The sequence below is a fragment of the Ailuropoda melanoleuca genome, chromosome 1, assembly GCF_002007445.2.
Source record: "Ailuropoda melanoleuca isolate Jingjing chromosome 1, ASM200744v2, whole genome shotgun sequence".
Classification (NCBI taxonomy): Eukaryota; Metazoa; Chordata; class Mammalia; order Carnivora; family Ursidae; genus Ailuropoda; species Ailuropoda melanoleuca.
This window is the reverse complement of record NC_048218.1, coordinates 194,442,640-194,461,125: the sequence shown is the minus strand read 5'-3', so window position 1 is coordinate 194,461,125 and position 18,486 is coordinate 194,442,640. Positions and strand designations below refer to the sequence as shown.

General features: G+C 51.1%; 1 protein-coding gene across 1 annotated transcript; it reads left to right on the top strand.

Moving 5' to 3' along the window:
- Positions 1–348: 348 nt before the first annotated feature.
- On the top strand, positions 349–16,490 carry AKR1B1 (aldo-keto reductase family 1 member B). The gene is made up of 10 exons (XM_002927503.4): positions 349–516; positions 9,280–9,447; positions 10,097–10,213; positions 10,994–11,071; positions 11,372–11,494; positions 11,973–12,079; positions 12,392–12,473; positions 12,995–13,078; positions 13,981–14,063; positions 16,113–16,490. The coding sequence occupies exons 1-10, from the start codon at positions 451–453 to the stop codon at positions 16,153–16,155; spliced, it is 951 nt and encodes a 316-aa protein (XP_002927549.1). The 5' UTR covers positions 349–450; the 3' UTR covers positions 16,156–16,490.
- Positions 16,491–18,486: the final 1,996 nt, after the last annotated feature.

The following is an 18,486-nucleotide window of genomic DNA, read 5'->3' as shown; positions in this document are numbered from 1 at the left end:
GGACATTAGGATAGGTCCGATTATCAAAGAGCGTGACTGGGCTTGGACAACAGACAAATGTATCCTTCGGAGCTCCTTTTAAAAAAATGAACCCCAACTCCTCGCCAGTGTACTTATTTATGGGATGTCTGGTGCTTCTGCGGAATCATTCCGGTTTCCGCGTGTTCCACTGTTTGGGGAGGCCTCCACCGTCGCTGGGTGGGGCGTAGGCGAGTGGGTGGAGCCGCAAGAATCCGGTCCCTCTGGGACCTAGCGGAAGGAGCGTGCACGCGGAGTCCCGGGCTGCGGCGCCCCAGCCTCGGCGCGGGCCGGCCAATCAGATTCTGCCTTCGCGTAGCCGCGCGCCAATCGTACCCGCCCTTTCGTCCGGCCTCGCTGGCTATTTAAAGGCCTGCGCCCCGGGCCAGAGCTGCCTGGTCTTCAGGAGGGGGTCTGCGGAACGTAGCGGTCATGGCCAGCCACCTCGTGCTCTACACCGGCGCCAAGATGCCCATCGTGGGGCTGGGCACCTGGAAGGTAAGTGCCCTGGGGTAGGGGTGGGCGCGTCCCACGGCTCGTCTCGGGCTCGGCGCGGCCTGGGGCGGGAGGGATCTGCAGTGACCCAGAGGGGCCCCCGCCGAGGACACCTGGCCTCCAAGGAGCCATACTTGGGCTGGCGGGGCCCGGGCGGGACGGGGTGGGGCACGGGGCGCTGGCCTGCGGTCCCGGGGGCTTGGGTGGGGGACTGCTGCTGTAGACGCTTGGCGGGTGGGATCCCCAGGCCGCGCTTGGACTCGGATCCCGGCTGGAAAATCACGGAGATGGGTTTCCTGAGCCTCGCCGCTCTGGCCCGAGGGGCAGGAATCGCGAGGCAACGGGGCCGAAAGGGGTGTGAGGGCGCCGAGCGCCGGCGTCTCGCGTCTGAACCGCACCTGTGGCACCTGCTCTTTTGTCTCTCTCCTAAATAGTTCTTAATTGTTTTCGTTTTTACTCTCTCAGGAATAAGCACTCACATTAAGCCTGGAGACTGCAGATAATTAAATTAGCTGCCACGAGTTTGCCCAGGATGCCCAAGATCTGTCTCCGTGTCCCCAAACACGCGACGCTGACCCCTTGTAGCCGAGTTTGCCTTTCGGGGTTGGGGGGGTGGGTATCGTATGCGGGGCCGACCTTCGCAGAGAATCTGGGCACCTGTGGTTACCTCCCGGAGAAAACTGTTAGCTGGCGCCACTATTAAAACTGTCTCGGGAAACTTCAACAACCACGGAAATCTTTCCACAGCGTCCCTAAGAAATGGTTAGGAATAAAAAGGCTAGCCTGATTATCTGAAAAGTAGGGACCACAGAAGCGTGGTATTATGGGGGCTGAGACAAAACCCAGTGGTTTTAAAAGCTCTTTATAAGTTAGCTTTGGGGTATTATATATTACTTTCTACAGCTATGACCCAGGTTTTCCCAGGAACTTTGAATGTGGGCATGGGGTATTTACACATGGATAAGGAATTGAGAGACAAGATTCAGTGCACCGTTCAGTGGTTTCATCTAGAACAGAGGGTGGGGTTTACCTCTACCCTAAAAGCTGCAGTTAAAGATTAGTAAACATAAGAAATAAGAAAAGGGTCATAGAGTTGCTTCATACAAAGTATTTCTTGGCCAAAGTAATCAGCATATGTGTAATTTGTGTTTCCTTCAAGATGTCCAGTGATGGCTCTAAGGGTGTAATTGAATTATGACTGTGATACCGACTTAAATTTCAGCTGTTGAGGGTTATTCTCTTGGAATGGATGTTAAAAGACACTTTCTTGGCAATAGTAAATTATTATAGTTTGTATAACGATGCAGGCAATGCACAGACATATAAGTGGAACAAAAGATCCACAAAACACTACTTGGTGGGATGAATTCCAATATTTTTTTTCTGTTTTGTGTTTTCATGAATTATGTTGCTGACCTTGGCCCATTGTTTGAAAATTACTGTTCTAGGGTAAAGAAGGAATAAAAGTTCTTAAAAAGAGGGTTTTCAATTTTTTTAAAATTTTTAAAAAATATTTATTTAGAGAGCATGTAAGCAGGGACAGGGGAAGAGGGAAAGAATCCTCAAGCAGACTCCCTGTTGAGCTCAGAGCCCAATCCCTATGCGAGGCTCCATCCCAGGACCCTGAGATGATCTGAGCTGAAGCCAAGAACCGGACGCTTAACGGACTGAGCCCCCCAGGTGTCCCTATTTTTTTTTCTTTAGGGAGAGAGCATGCATGCAGGTGGGATGGTGGCGGGGAGAAGAAGGGGAGAGAGAATCTTAGGCAGGCTCTATGCCCAGTGCAGAGCCTGATCTTAGAACCCTGAAATCATGACCTGAGCCAGAATCAAGAGTTGAATGCTTAACCAACTGAGCCACCCAGGCACCCCTTAAAGAGAGTTTTATTTATTTGTTTGTTTGTTTGTTTTTATTACATTATGTTAGTCACCATACAGTACATCCCTGGTTTCTGATGCAAGGTTCGATGATGCGTTAGTTGCGTATAACACCCAGTGCACCATGCAATACGTGCCCTCCTTACTACCCATCACCGGTCTATCCCATTCCCCCACCCCCCTCCCCTCTGAAGCCCTCAGTTTGTTTCTCAGAGTCCATAGTCTCCCCTGCTTCGCTCCCCCTTCTGATTACCCCCCCTTTCTTTATCCCTTTCTTCCCCTACCGATCTTCCTAGTTCTTATGTTCCATAGATGAGAGAAATCATATAATAATTGTCTTTCTCTGCTTGACTTATTTCACTTAGCATTATCTCCTCCAGTGCCGTCCATGTTGCAGCGAATGTTGAGAACTCATTCTTTCTGATAGCTGAGTAATATTCCATTGTATATATGGACCACAGCTTCTTAATCCAGTCATCTGTTGAAGGGCATCTCGGTTCCTTCCACGATTTAGCTATTGTGGATAATGCTGCTATGAACATTGGGGTGCATATAGCCCTTCTCTTCACTACGTCTGTATCTTTGGGGTAAATACCCAGTAGTGCAATGGCTGGGTCATAGGGTAGCTTAAAGAGAGTTCTAAATCCTGCACCTGCACACTTAATTCCCTGAAAAGCTGTATATTTAAAATAACATTATAAAATCTATACTTCGGTCATTCATTTTGGCAGACTACATTCTTTGAGGGCGAGGGTAGCATCTGTCTTGTTCACAGGTATTTCCAGCACATCTCACAATGCCTGGTGAAGAGTAGGTACCCGCTCAAAAGATATGCAGATAGATGTTGAATTAATACAAAGAAATAAGATAACTTTGGATGGTGGGGGAGGTGAGGAGATGAGGTTTGTACGGAATTGTATTGAGGTGTGATGGGGTAGTAACAGTGAAATAAATAGCACAAGTATGGGCTTAGAATGGATTCCTTTTTTTTTTTTTTCCCCCTTACGTATAACAGTGTAGATAGTAGCGATTCTCCTTTCCCCCGGATATGTGTACATATTTCTTCACAGATGCTGGACAAAAGAAGGGGTGACTTAAGAAGCACTTGCTTATCTTTGTGAGAAGTGGGGGATGCTCTGCCAGTGGGTACAGTTCCTTGTTCTGGATCTTTCTTGTCATGGCATCTGTGTTGTACCATCCAGACCCTTCTCAGGGCTCTAGTGGTCTCTGATCTGCTTTTGCATCAAAGGTCGTCAGAGTTGCCCTTCTGTCTTTGGAGGTGAGGCTTGCAGGCAGATGGGAGAGCATCTCTGCCTCAGACCCCGTGTGGCTTAGCGAGTGTCTCTCCCCGGCAAGCTTGCCTTCCGCATTAGACAGGAAGTAAACACACCAACATTGTTTTGCCAGGAGTCCGTTGAAACAGATTTCTTCTGATGCCCTCTTGCAGTCCTGTTGCTAGTAAGTGTTCTGACTTAGCTGAAAAATTGTTGGTAGTTTGATCATTATAACGCACCCACATACTCCAAACTGAGGAGTGGAGTACCACTGTGTTTCTTAACCTCTTTTCCATGATCTCCACCCCTGCCCCACGCAGGAACCTTGGAGACATTTTTTCCTAATTGCCCCCACATAAATTTTATCAGAGATAGACTGTACATCTGTTTGTGTCCTGTGACCCTTCAGAGGGCCACAAACCATTGTGTAAGCTGTTTATCCCCCCCCCCCCACTGAACCAGGTTTTGCCTCTTTGGGGGTGCTCTCTCCCCCTTTAAGAACACATGAGGTAGAAAAAAATGTGCTGAGAAAGACTTTCTGTCACATTCCCAAAGTGGGACAAGCTTGTAATGGCCCCAAGATCCCGGGTTGGGGGGGAGGGGAGAGGTGCTGGCATTGGAGCTGAGATGGTAACTTGGTTTTCCTGTTCTCCTGCCTCAACTCCCTGTGCGCCTCCGCCTGGCCCTCTTCAAGATCAAAGATATTTAAGTAAGTCTTCCCCAAGCAGGGCCAGTCCTGGTCCATTCCCATCTTAACCAAGTAGAGATATCAGTGCCTTAGAATTCAGGAGAGATTGATTCAGGTTGAGCGGGAGAAAGTTAATTTCAGTTTTATTAGTTGGTTTGTGTTTGTTGCCAAGCCTGATTATGAGCTTTGATGCCAAATAGTAGCCAGATTGTTTTCGTGTGATGAGGCAACCGGAAAGGGTGGTCAGCTTACTTGCGTGGAACTGTAAAATGATGTGGACGTACTGATCAGGAGCCCAGTGGGGGGCTTCCTGCACCAAACATCGAACAGCACACTTTCTATTGACCGTAGATTGGACATGAGAGGTAGCAGGCTCTTGTCGTTCTCTGCATCCTCCCCCGGTGCTTGGTCTGTGGGAGTCTTAGGAGGATGGCAGATTTGAAGCCTTGTTTATACAAACCACCAGATCCCCAGTCTCCCATTTGTTTTTGTTTTTTTTTTTTTTAATATATATATATATATATTTTTTTTAAGATTTTATTTATTTATTCGACAGAGATAGAGACAGCCAGCGAGAGAGGGAACACAAGCAGGGGGAGTGGGAGAGGAAGAAGCAGGCTCATAGCGGAGGAGCCTGATGTGGGGCTCGATCCCATAACGCCGGGATCGCGCCCTGAGCCGAAGGCAGACGCTTAACCGCTGTGCCACCCAGGCGCCCCAGCCCAGTCTCCCATTTGTGCAGAGTGGGAGCTTTGTGTGCCCTGCAGCGGGAGCAAGCCGGCTTGCTCAGATTTACCTGAAGTTCATGGGGACTGTATTGTCAATTGGTTAAATTAGAACAGGTTTTAAACGATTTTGGTCACCAAAATACCCATGTTCACTATCAGAATACCTAACTTTTTGTTAACATGATGCTGAATTGGACACCAGAAATTTTATTTGTGAATAGGAATTAGGACAGATCAAGCCTGGGCCTCTTGCCTAATCCCCATTTCTTTGTATGCTCTTCCGGCATAGAAAGGGGTCGGTAAACTACAAGCCACAGGCCATTTTTTTAAATAAAGTTTTAATAGGACACGTCTCCTGTTTACGTATTATTTGTGACTGCTTTTGTGTTGTAGTGGCAGAGTGGAGCACTTGCGACTGGCCGTCGGGCCCACAAAGCCTAAAATATTTTCTGTCTGGCATCTTACAGAAAACGTTTGCCAATTCCTCTTCCAGAGATTCTAAGTAAATTAATCGGTACTTGGAATACATTTTGAGAAGTCACAAATGCCTGTTAACACTTGCATCTGGTTGAAATGACTTACAACAAACACTTAAAATAGAAAATTATATTGTACAACCACTAGTATTTAAACAAACCTAATAATAAAAAAATGAGTTTCTCTTAGACACAGGTTGAGTTTCTCTAAAGAAAAGCTGGTTTAATCAGAAGTAATTAAGTGATGTTTGTGGGGACAGCTTTTCTGTGATCATGGTACTTTTAAAGGCTTTAGAGGTTGATGGTCCTGTTTATTAAATCCAAGCTCACATCAAAAGTTATGGTTTCCTATTCCTTACTCTAGAATTATCACTGGCACAATGTTCTCATCCATCTTACCCAGGATTTTTTTTCCCCAAAGTTTCCTTTGTTCCCATCTCCCCTTTTATTGCAAAAGTGATACCTGCTAACTAGAGAAAATTTTTTGAAAATACATCAGAAAGAACACAGTCCCCTCTTTCCAGAAATCCCCGTGGTTAATACTTCAAGGGATTCAGGCTCTGAAATACTTGTTTGTTTGTTGTTTGTTTACCATTGACACCATTTTATAACCTTTCTGGTTGAGCCTTGCAGAGGGGGTAGAGGGAGGGTTATTTTAAAGTAACAGGTAAGAGCTACATGCAAAGGGGAAGTTGATTAGGTTTTAAAAGTGTATATGTGTTAAGGGGGGGGGGGCACTAATATGATCTGAGTTGGTATTAGCTGGCTGCGAGTGTTACAAAGTGAGGAGATGGGGAGGCCTATCTTGTGGAGATGGTGTGGGTCCCGGGGGCCGAGAGTTCTCACTGCCATCAGTTGATGCCATCAGCCTAGACCATTGTCAGGTTGCTGCCTGAGCTAGCGTTCTGGAGCTCTAAGGTCCAAGAGAGTTGGGCAGGCAGGGGTTTGCCTAAGTCATAGGGCAGATTATTGGCAGAATCGATTTAGTCTGTAAGATTTGTACAATTTGGTCATCCGTAATTTGAGTGCTTCCTGTAATGGTTTTCTGCAGATTTGCTGCAAGATGTATGGAAATGTACTTTCATGATTTATTTTCTTTTCAAAGTTTCAGTTTGGACCACTCCCTTTGGTTTGCATTTGTAAATGGGGACATGAAATGGAGAGATGGTATAATCATGTAGTAACATTACCAGGTTTATTGTGTGATTTTTCACCGTATCTTAAATTGGTTGATTTGTTAGTGGAAGAGAAGTCCGTTTCGTCTCTTTCTGGGAAGGGTTAGATTGAGATCATTAACAGTATAGTTTGTGGACTCTGGTACATTTTCATTCCAGAGAATGATTTCTCCAAGGCCAGGAGACTTATCCTTTCACTGACCAGTGTCTCGTGCCTCTTAAGATCCACACGGAAGGACAGACCTTAGGCAGAGCATGGCTCTAAGGTCCTTCTGCCAGAGGTTGAGTCCTGACATCTTTGACAGACTGTGTGATCATGGGCCCGTGACATCACCTCTCTGTGCCTTACTTTCCCTAGCTATAATGATAACAGTATCTGTGGGGTTGTGATAGATACGGGGTATTAATGTATTTAAAACCGGTAAAAACGGGTCCATGTTTTCAGTTTGAGCCAGTGTGTGCTAAATAAAGACCCCACTGGTCAGTTTCCATTCAGTGACAATCTGCCCTGGCGCAAACCTTCTGGTAACCAGGATGCCTCTTCACCTGTTCCAGGGTCAGCCCAGGGGACAGCCATCCGTCCCCCTGCGGCAGGGCACGTGGCCCCATGTGGCCTTCCCCGTGGCTGCGAAAGGTGTCCCCAAAAGGGGAGGCTGGCACACAGCTCCCATTCTCGGGAGTCTTGTCACAAATTGCCACAACTTCTGCAGACTGCATTTATAAAATGCCCAATAGCCCTTGCTTCTGTTTTTCTTTACCCTTGGAAAGCAGCGTGGCCAGCTTCCCAGCGCCTGCGTCCCTAGCTGATCTCTTGGTCATTTCTGCCCTTGGCTTCTCTCTGAAAACATAACGTGAACTTTTTTTCAGTTTTGTGCCACTCTTTCGGCAACCTTGATTATCCTAGTTTATACTTTTCTGGCTCTAAGGAACTGAATAACCAACTTAATGTTGGGCAGAATAAACAGTATGTTTGAGGTACGGATTCAAGGGCCCACAGGACGCCCTTGGGCATACCAGGGTCGAGGCTATACGTGAAGTCGCTAGGAGCAGTCTCTTTCGACCCTCCGGTCTCTCAGCCCCACTCTCTTCAAGCAGCTCCTGGCTCCATTCTCCCAGCACGGCGACCCCAGCAGAATGGGAGCTTGTCTTGGTAGTTCCAGAGACTGAGTCATGGGCCTGGTTTGGGTCATGCCTCCACCTTTGCACCAGTTGGTGTGGCAGATGGAATGTGTGGCCAGGCCTGGCCTGGGGAACGTGGCTTCTCTCCAGGGGTGGGCTTCTCTTTGCCCAGTCCCTTGAATCTTGAATGTTGGGGAAGTCTGCACCTGTAGCTTCTTTGGTCCTCTAGGAGATAGGTCATCTGGAGATGTACCCTCTCTTGTACCTGAGGTTAGCACCCTGCACCCTGCTTCCTCCTTGGGGGTGAGCAAGCTCAGTGTGCTAACAGGCTCTGACCATATGCTTGTTCTCACTGGTTCATAATCCACACTACTCCCCCCACCCCACCCCCCGTGCCTGTTCACAACAGCTGATGTCAAAACAGCGAATGTCTGCAGCTGCTCCTAGCCTTGGGGAGTTTTCTTTTCATTCTCTTCCCCCCAGCTCTCTGGAGGAATGCACTGTATTCATTCCACGGTCTGTTGCACATATGTGTATTTTTCCCCTCTCTGGTCTCTGTAGGATCAGCAAGGAGATGGAGTAGATGTCCGTGCTGTCAGTCTGGGTGCTGGCGAAGCTTGAAGGAGCCTTCTGCTCCCCGACAGCCAGGCTCTGCCCTGTCCTGGTCACACAGGTGGTCAGATGGCTTGGGCTCGGACAGCTGTTCTGTCTCCTTGCAGCTTGGCCCACACATTATTGATGCCCATTTCCCCTCTCCTTTCAACTCATTTCTGTGTGCTGCTATTTCAGAGGGGCCATCTCCCACCCCTGCCTCTTACAGCAGGTTCTTACGTGGTCACAAAAAAGCACCAGCCTTGGAATCTATATCAGTAATGTTCTTGACTTTATGATGATCTCCCAGAACTGCTGAAAAACGAGTGATTGCCAATGTCCAAATCCACACCCAAAAGGAGAGACAGTAAATCATGGGTGTTTAGTGACAGCTCAGAAACCAAACGGGCATGGGGTAAAGTATTTACAGGAGTTATTAAAATATTCTGAGCTATTTGAAGGAAATGGTGTCCCTTATTGTCTTGGGAACCTAAAAGATTCAGGCGTAGGGTGTTTTGTCCGTTTTTTATACAGTGGTTTGGAAATGAACAGATGTAAAGAAGCAAGCGGGACCGCTCCGGCACGTCTCTTCAGGGTGGTCTAGGCTGCCGTTACGCGGTCGTCAGCGTACCCTGAAATGAGGCCGTGCGGCGTCGCACCTTGTTCGCCGCCGCCGCCGCCGCTGCCTGAGAGCCGGTGGTTGAGGAGGCTCCTTGGGCCGCAGCTGGCCACCTGCAGCCATCGGAGAGGGGCAGGAGCCTCACACTGCCCTTCTGCCTTCCTGGGCCGCTTCGTTTGTTTATTTCAACTCCATGTCTTCCGTTCCTTTTCCTTTCAGTCCCCTCCGGGCAAAGTGACCGAGGCTGTGAAGATTGCAATCGACCTTGGGTACCGCCATATCGACTGTGCTCACGTGTACCAGAATGAGAATGAGGTGGGCTTGGCCATCCAGGAGAAGCTCAAGGAGCAGGTGGTGAAGCGTGAGGACCTCTTCATCGTCAGCAAGGTGCTACTGTGCAGGGGAGCCGGGGCGATGGGCTTCTCCTCCACACTAGTGCGATGGCAGTGTGGGCTTAGGAGCCAAGGCCATTCTTCTGGGGAGATGGGTTGACTATAGGCCATAGAGGGCTCCAAAGCTCTCCTGTCCATTGTCTGTTGGATGGTCATTCAGTGTAGAGCCATTGGTTAGAGCCCCATGTTGATGAGGCTTAAGTTGTGGGTTGGTGCTCCCTTTCCAGAGACTTCTCTTGGAGGACAGAACTTGGTTTCCATCTGGACACTGGATCTCCACTGCTGGCCACCATCTTTCACCTGGTGGCTGGGGGTGCCCAGAGGAACACTGGGTGGGAGGGTGAGGCTGACCCCACAGAGACCAGCCTCGTAGGAAAATGGCCCTGAGCGCTCATGATTAGGGCCTGGGCCTTCCCAGCCTGTCCGTTCCGTATTATGCCCTCAATTTCATCCCTCTGATACGGACCTCAGTACCCTACCTTCCTTTGGAAAATTAGGCTCTGCGGTGTGCAATGGAAACTACCTCACCTCCACTTCCAGCATCACTGTGAAAGGGGTGGGTTGTGTCTTGGAGCCCGCTGGCTCCCAGATGGGGACACGGCCTCCTGCACGCAGGGTAAGACGTGCTCTCTCACTGGCTGCAGCTGTGGTGTACGTATCATGAGAAGAGCATGGTGAAGGGCGCCTGCAAGAAGACGCTCAGCGACCTGAAGCTGGACTACCTGGACCTCTACCTTGTTCACTGGCCGACGGGCTTCAAGGTAGGCGGCACAGCTCAGGCCAGGCCCCGTCCCTCCACGTAGCCTGTGATGCATTAGGCCTTTCTGCGTCAGGTGGGTACACGCTGTGTGTGTGTCCTCACTGGCCCTGGCACTGCCCCTGGCGTAGCAGCCAGTGCTGTCACCTGGGAGCCGATAGAAATCAGCCTCCGGCCCCAGGCCTGCTGAATCTGACCCATCAGCGACTCGATCACACGTTACAGAATTTCAGGAGTGCTCTGCTTTGTCATTTGCTGGTGGTACCGTTTCAAACGGTGACCCTGAACGTGGCTCAGGTGACATGGTGCTGTGGCCCCAAGACCTCATTGGCTATCACCCTCTGCCTCCGCGTGTGTGGATATAGTCCTGCGTTCTGCACACAGGCCCCATCCTGTGGAATCCTGAACCGTGGTCCTTGGCGACCAGAGTCTCTGCACCAGACAAACTCGAGTTATTACCTCCTTTGCCTTCCTCCTAGCCACAGGGTCCGTCTTCTGCTTTGTTGGTCAGATTGAAGGCATGTGGTTTTTATCCTCTAGCCCTGTTCTGTCCTGCTGGTTCCATCAGACCGTCAGGTGCAACCCGTTTGAAAGGAAAAGTGTCTGGGGCCTTGAGAGGTGTTGTCTCTGTTTACTTTTCACACTGACCCGTGCGTTAGCCCTTGATTATCTTCTGAAAACTTAGTCAGCTAGGGTCGTTCAGAGTAGTTTTTTGTAGGACTTTGCTTTTAAAGGTGCAGGTCTATGAAGGGCTGTCATTGATTGTTTGCTCTTGTAACGACAGCCAGGGAAGGAATATTTCCCACTGGATGGAGAAGGCAATGTGATTCCCAGCGACACCAGTTTTGTGGACACGTGGGAGGTAAGGCAGTCCCTTATTCGGTCTGCGCCCTCCTTGCTGGTTTCCCTTTCTCCCGTGAGTGATCGGCTCTGGTGTGTCTTTCCCTGCAGTTTGGTGTTGGGTCACCATGTTTGCTCTTCCTGTCTTGGTAAAGCCAGCCTGGCTTTTGTCTTGGGGTCTCTTGGCTTTTCAGAGGTCTCATTTACCGCCACTGATCAGTAAGGGCCGGACCTGTTAAACTGGCCAGAGCTAGGGATGCTTTTCCCCTCCTTGTCCTCTTGGGCACATGTCAGGATCAAGCAGCCCCTCTTTTGTTGGTAGGCGATGGAAGAGCTGGTGGATGAAGGGCTGGTGAAAGCCATTGGAGTCTCCAACTTCAACCATCTTCAAGTCGAGAAGATCTTAAACAAACCTGGCTTAAAATACAAGCCGGCTGTTAACCAGGTAAACCTCGGCAGGGGAGGGCATGCGTGGGAGACTACGTCGTTACTGTCTGAAGCTGGCGGTTACTTCTGGTCCACTTCTGCCAGGAAGCAGCCAACAGGCGGGTCCTGATTCCGGATTGAGAATGATGATGTGACCCATCTGGGAGCCAGGCTTGCAGGAGAGACGGGTTGAGCCTGACTTGTGATGACTAGGGCTCTCCCGGATTATCAGTGTGACATTGAGATCCTCAGACCCATCACAGTTGATAAATGGCAGAAGCCAGAACAAACCCTTGGGGCCCATGGCCACAGTACACAGATAACATTATTGTTATTCATGTCGAGGACACTAGCTGGGAAACGTAGACAGTTGTTACAGCTTATCCGAGAGCTCAGGCGGTTATACATCATTTTCTGTCCGGGGGTGGGGGTGCACTTACTGTATGTCCCCACACCTGTGCACACATGCCACCGTCAGCCCCAGTGTTTACCTGCAGATCGAGTGCCACCCGTACCTCACTCAGGAGAAGCTAATCCAGTACTGCCAGTCCAAAGGCATCGTGGTGACGGCCTACAGTCCCCTCGGCTCTCCCGACAGGCCCTGGTGAGGTTCCCACTGAATTGCGTTCTCTCGTCTGTTGGTGAAGGTTAGAAATGGCTAGAAAGAAAAATTCAGCATCAAGGAAAATGCTTCTGGCGCCACTTTGCAGACCTACCCAGGAGCCTCTCGCTGGGTTTCCTGGTTGGCATTTCTAGTAGCAAAATGGCTACTCTTTTTCCAGAGGGTTAGGCGTTTGCACCCGAGCTTCAAATCCGGAGGAGACTGGTTGGCTGCCCTCTAAGGCTGCTGGGAGTTAGAGCTACCTTGAGTGAAAATGATGGTGGGTGTTCACACAGGCCATCTTTCTGTCTCCAGGGCCAAGCCTGAGGACCCATCCCTGTTGGAGGATCCCAGGATCAAAGCCATCGCAGCCAAGCACAATAAAACCACAGCGCAGGTGCCGTCCTCTCCACGCGCCCGCGACTGTTCCCTTGAACCCCTTGCATTCATAGTGGTCCCTTTACCGGGGAGGGAGACGCGACCAAGCCCTCCCTGGCAGTGCAGCTTGAGGTCCTGGAGCGGGTGGGAGACGGGTGCACAGACTAGGACGCCAGAAGATGGCCACGTGGTGGGGATGGCGGCGCTCGCCTCCCCCTCTCCAGGCCACCCTGAGGGGCCACATTTGCCGACAGAGGTGGGAAGCTCATCTCTGCTCACAGAAGAGCACTCGTTATCAGCCACCTGGGAAATGTTCTTTTTCTCTCAAGTGGTAGGATGGCTTCCTCCTTGTGAGCAGTACACCCGGGAGACACGGAAGTGCGTGGCATGGCTGGGGGTGACCCTGACCTCTCTGAGTCTCCGTTTTCTCACATGTGACATTCTGGAATTTCCGTCTTTGGGGAACGGATGTATGTAAGACTAAGTGATGTGATAATGTAGTTATTAGTGTACATACACACTCGGCCCCGCTCTTCACAGATTCTGATCCGGTTCCCCATGCAGAGGAATTTGGTTGTGATCCCCAAGTCTGTGACACCCGAACGCATTGCTGAGAACTTTCAGGTAAGATCCTGGCTGGTCGGCCAGGGTGATTTCAGCGGAGCAGGAGATAGGGCCTCTCCTCTCGTGCCTGGATTGTCATGTGTGGGACCCCCACACTCCTGTCTCTTCTCAGTCAGGGAGCCAGCCTGTGTAGACAGCTGTTTGCACACTTGCCCACAGATGTAACCAGCGAGTGTGCAGCAGGCTTGCTTTCTGCGCGTTCTGACATGAGGGCCTTCCTGGCGCCCGCGTGTGCCGCCCCTCCCAGGCCCGCCTGCCGGCCTCCCTGATGGCAGCGTTCTTCCCCGGCAGCCTGTTGTCCTCATGGGAATGGTTCCCCCCGAAGGACCGTTCTTGCCCTCTCAGGCCGGCTGTTACTTGCTTCGGCCCATCTCCGATACCGTCTTCTTTGACGGCACCCTTCAGCTCCCCGGCTGGCCTGCATTCCTCGTTCCTCTGCGCCCCCCCACCCTCCACCCCGAGAGCTCTGTGCAGCAACTCCTTCCAGCGTGTGCTCACTCGGTGCTTGGGTTGGCGTTGTTGAAGTACCTCTTTCCTTCGCCTCGCTGTAAACTGAGGCAGCGGGCACTTGTGATCCCTGATTTTCTTCCCACTGCTGCTTGTCCTAGAAATGCTCAGCCCTTCTGTGGTTTTGACAGTCACTAAATGGACCAGAAAGTAGCATTTTGCTCAGAGGCTCCGGGAGGGAGGGACTGTCTTCCTAGTTTTGTATAGTGTCCAGCCAGCACGTGGGCACTCTGAGGAGTCCTGCAGTTCCATGTCTCTGACCTTTGTCTTCTTCCTGCCCTCCCCACTCAGGGCAGCCTCTCCCCAGCGGCCTGCACAGAGCTATTTGGGTACCTTGTGGTCTGTGTTTGGCCTTTATTTGAAGAGCTTACTGGATTTTATTTTTTTCTTTTGAGGTCTTTGACTTTGAACTGAGCAGCGTGGAGATGACCACCTTACTCAGCTACAACCGGAACTGGCGGGTGTGCGCCTTGGTGAGGTGAGTGTGTGCTGGGAGAGGATCTGAGGCTGCCGCCCCGGGGAAGCTCCCGGAGGCCGTAACGGCCGTGTCCTGTTAGGACAGCGGTTCCCACTGGTGCCCGTCGCCTTGCTTTCCACCCATGCGCAGCGAGAAATGCTTGAACCCGTCACCCGAACTGCATACAGCCAAGGGGAAGATGCCAAGAGATCGGTTCTAGAGATCTCCTCCCGCCCCAGCGGCATTGTTGGCCTAACCTGCAGCAACCACATATTTTAGTATTAGTTTTCAAATCTTAGCGGCTCATCTGAAACCAGGTGATCTGTGTGGCTCCTTTCCCACCTTCCTGGAAGAATTTGCACGTGACTCTATCTTTATTGACTTAATCAAAGGGGTTCAGTAGGAAGACTGGTGCTTGGGGCTGAGGAAACATCTCGACTCCTCCCTGACTGACGGTCACCCAGGGCCCCTCCAGCTGCATATTCGCTGGCTTGCATTCCCTGGGATTTGTAGTTTGGAATTTGAGGAAGATGACAAGGAAGGTTGGGTTTTTTGTTTTGTTTTCCCTTCTCCGACAGTACAGTAACTAAAGTTTGAAACTCATTCCCTGCTTTGTAAGACGAAGCCTTCGTTCTACAGTGGGGACTGAGAGCTTCCTCTCTCACTCTATGTATGGCCTCTGTTTCTTCCCCATCTCCCAGAGCTTAGTCTTCTGAGCAAGACTTGGACTTCCCCTGCGGTGGGGTAGGGTGCTAGCCTTCTCTCTGCTGCCTCTGCAGTCCGTTTGCAGCACGGTGGGGCCGCCACCGCCCTGGCACCTGTCTGCCAGGTCTGCGTCCTTGGTGTGACCGCACCTGTGTGCATGTGGCTGTCACCTATAGGCCCCTAACAGTTTCTCACTGGCACACCAGGCCCTTTCCGATGCCCCTGTTTGTGTTAGTGGTATTTAACCTCTAGACGTTCAAATCCCTTTTGGATCAAGTGGGCAAGTGGGAGAGAAGTGAATCATTCGCCAGGTGATGTCTCGTCTCCTCTGAGAGTCTCTGTATCATTCATTCACTTCCCTTTGCCCTTCCCTCTGCAGACACAGTGTATTGGGTGCTCTCGGGGCTGACACACCACAGTGATTTTCCAACGGGTCCCTCTTCCCTTCTTCTCCCTCCACTTTCCAGTGACTCTCCAGAAACCACCGTCGGGTGATGCTGGGGGCTGCTGTTTAATGGGGATGGGCTGGGGCTGGAGTAGGGAGGGAGAGGCTGGTCTCACATTCCCAGTCACCTAGAAAGCTTTCTCGCTAGACACATCCATTGCCTCTTTTTGGCGATGATTGCTCACTGAGCCCCTGCTTCTCAGGGCAGGGTCCTATCAGGCTTGATGGGAGGCAAAAAAAGGGGCAGACTAGGGGCATGTTTTGAACGGCTCCGAATCTTTGAGCGTTCTGTGCCCCGTGCTGGGTCCACCCTGGGCCTTTCACACTATGCCCAGCCGGTCTTTCCAGTGTGAGTGCCAAAACTTGTTCCAGCATGAGCTGTTGGCCCTGTTCACACACACCCACCCAGCCTCGTCCCTCCTCTCTGTCTCATGTGTCCCACTCTCCACTGCTCTCTGGGGCTCCCTTCAGCGCCCACGGAGACCAGGCAGCTTCTGTGCCCTCGCAACACCGCTGTATCACACATGCAGACTCCTGACTCCTCTCCAGTCACCTCTTACTGTTTCAGACTACGGGGGCACTGTCTGGTCCTGCCAGTTAGACCGAGTGACCACCGGGAAGCAGGAACCGGGTCTTGGTGCCCCGATTGCCTCAGGCACAGTGCTGGACACGCAGCGAGGGCACAGCGAGGGCAGGGTCCGTCACACCTGTGCTGGCTGATAAGACCCTGAGGCAGGGGAGCCTGGAGGGGCGTGGCGGCCCCCAGGCAAAGACCCATGGCTTGCAGTCTGGAAACTGGCTCGTCCCTGGGGCCTCTATTTCTGCCTATAATGAGACCCTCACCATTTCTTTTTGTAATTTGTTGTGGCTGAACTCTCTTGCCTTGAAAAGCTATCATGTTCCTCTTTTTGTCCCGACAGCTGTGCCTCCCACAAGGACTATCCCTTCAACGCTGAGTTTTGAAGCTGGTGGTGCCTCTTTCCCCCTCCAGGTGACCTGCCGCCTTGTTCCCTGCGTCACTTTCCCTGTTATGTGGTGTAGCCTGGCCTCTGCCCCTCAGTGGTGGGCTTGGCCTGTTTGGTGTTAGGTCTGAAGAGCAGTATCAGTAGGTTAGAAGCTTCTTCCAGTTCTCTTTACCCTTCTTGTCCAGCTGGGGAAAGTAGCACCTTAGTACTCTTTTCTGACTAAGTTGAATCTATAAAGTTGAAATAGTGCCACTAACAACTGGATTTTGGCTGCTGGGAACTGTAACCCTTTCATCCAAATTTCTTGCCTCAAATAAAAAGTTCTTTTGTGAACTTGTTGCTGTTTTATTTTGATTTATTGAAACAGTACACTGCCTTCTGTCTCACTCGGCCTTCATCCCCTCTATACCTATAAAGGAGACACTAAACTGGGCAACAAGAATGAATACCTGACCTCTTTCCCTCTAGTTGGGGACCCTTCGCCCCCATACTTCACCCATTCAGCTTTAGGATGATTGGTCTCATCTGGGTGCACATTCGAGTCACCTGGGGAGCCTTCAGTGCTGGTGATGTGTGAACCTTGCCCCTGGGGACCCATCTGATTGGCCCACGGTGTCGCCAGGCCCCTGAGAGTTGGCAGGCTCCCCAGGTGTTCCTACTGCAGCGGAGGCTGAGAGCCACCGTTTTAGGGCTGAGAGGGCACTTCACAAGTTGCTTTGTTATTCCTCCTGCCTGTGAAGCCCAAAGTCCTACGTTTACTAAGCAGCCTGTTTACAAAGAGCTGCTTTCATGAAGCTCGTCATCTAGACGAGAGGGAAGAGAAGCATCCGTGAAAGGGCATCTGGGTGAGCTCTGGCCACCATAACAGATGCTCTAGACTGAGTGCGCTACACAGACATTTCCTTCTCACAGTTCTGGAGGCTGCAAGTCTGATCAGGGGCCAGCAGAGTCTAGTTCTGGTGAGAGCCTTCTTCCTGGGTTGTAGACCGTCCCCTTCTCACTGCATCTTCACGTGACCAAAGAGGAATGCTTTAAATAGGATTACACAAGTAAAGGTCTGTTTTCAGTGTTTACGAATGCTGTTGCTCATTTTTATTAACATTTCTTCCCTGGAGTTAAATTGGCAAAGCCTGGGAAAGGGCTGAGCTAGACAAGAGTCGACTTCGGGTTTCGTAGAATTAGTGGCTTTGTTGCTGACTACTTACGGGATGACTGTCGCCCCTATTAGGGGGTATTAACTGCTGTGCAGGTTATCCGCAGGTAAAACGTACCCCCAGGGTTTTAGATAATTGGGCAACAGTGGTTGCTGGGCCTCAGCCAGGGATGCAGGAAAGCACCAGGCCCCTGCGTGGCAGGGTTTGGGCCAGATGGAGGGCTCGGAGCCCCGCCGGCTCCCTGCCGCCCACAGCCTGCAGCTGTGGGCCTGGACCCCTCTTCCTGGCACCCGCTCCTCACAGCGGCCCAGCTTGCCTGCCAGAGAGGCAGGTCCCACCTTATCCCAGGTTAAGCTGCAAACTTGTGCCATCGCCCTGTAGGTCATCAAGAGCACCCTGTCGTTTTATTGTAAATTGAGTCAATCTCTGACCTTGTCCGCACCCTATTTCTCCAGTTAGCCCAGAGTTGGCTTTAGCACGCTTTGGAAGAACTTCGGGGTGATCCCTGCTAAGAGTTCCAATCTGATGCCACTGTGCTAGATTCCGGCTTTAAGCACACATCAAAAGAAGATAATTTGAAAGCAAGAAGCACAAACAAGTTAAAAAAGGCCCTGCTCTGGCCTTGGTCCCTACTCTGTATCAGAGACTTGGTTCATATCTAAGAACATGTCCCAGAGAAGGAGGAGCTTTGCCTGGGGTGGGAAAGGAGAGGAGAATTAAAGCCTCTTGATTGAAGAACTGCATTTTGAAGGTTTAAAAGCGGTGTGGGTGGCCGTCAGTGGCCCCAGCACAGGTGGGCACCCCGGCTCGCTGGTGCTGGGACGTGGTGTGAAGGAGCAGTAGGTGTGGCCCGCCTTGGGCCGGCTTCATTCTAGAGCGAATTGATCCGAGGGTGGAGCAGACAGACATGGGGGGGGGTCGTCCTAGAGACAGGTGGGGCCTTCCCAGTGCAGAGCCCCGTCTCCCTTCCCTTTGTGCAGCTACAGCTGCTCCCTACAGCTTTGCACATTCCTCAAGTGCGGGCAGGTTTCCAGTGCAGCCTCAGCACTCAGGTGGACTTGTCGTGAATGAAGTGACTCTCCAGGGGGCCATGGCCGTGGGAGTTCTAGAACAATAGTGCTGATCCCATCTCTGAGGACCTTTGCTGGCGCCTCCAAACACACTTGCAAAATATT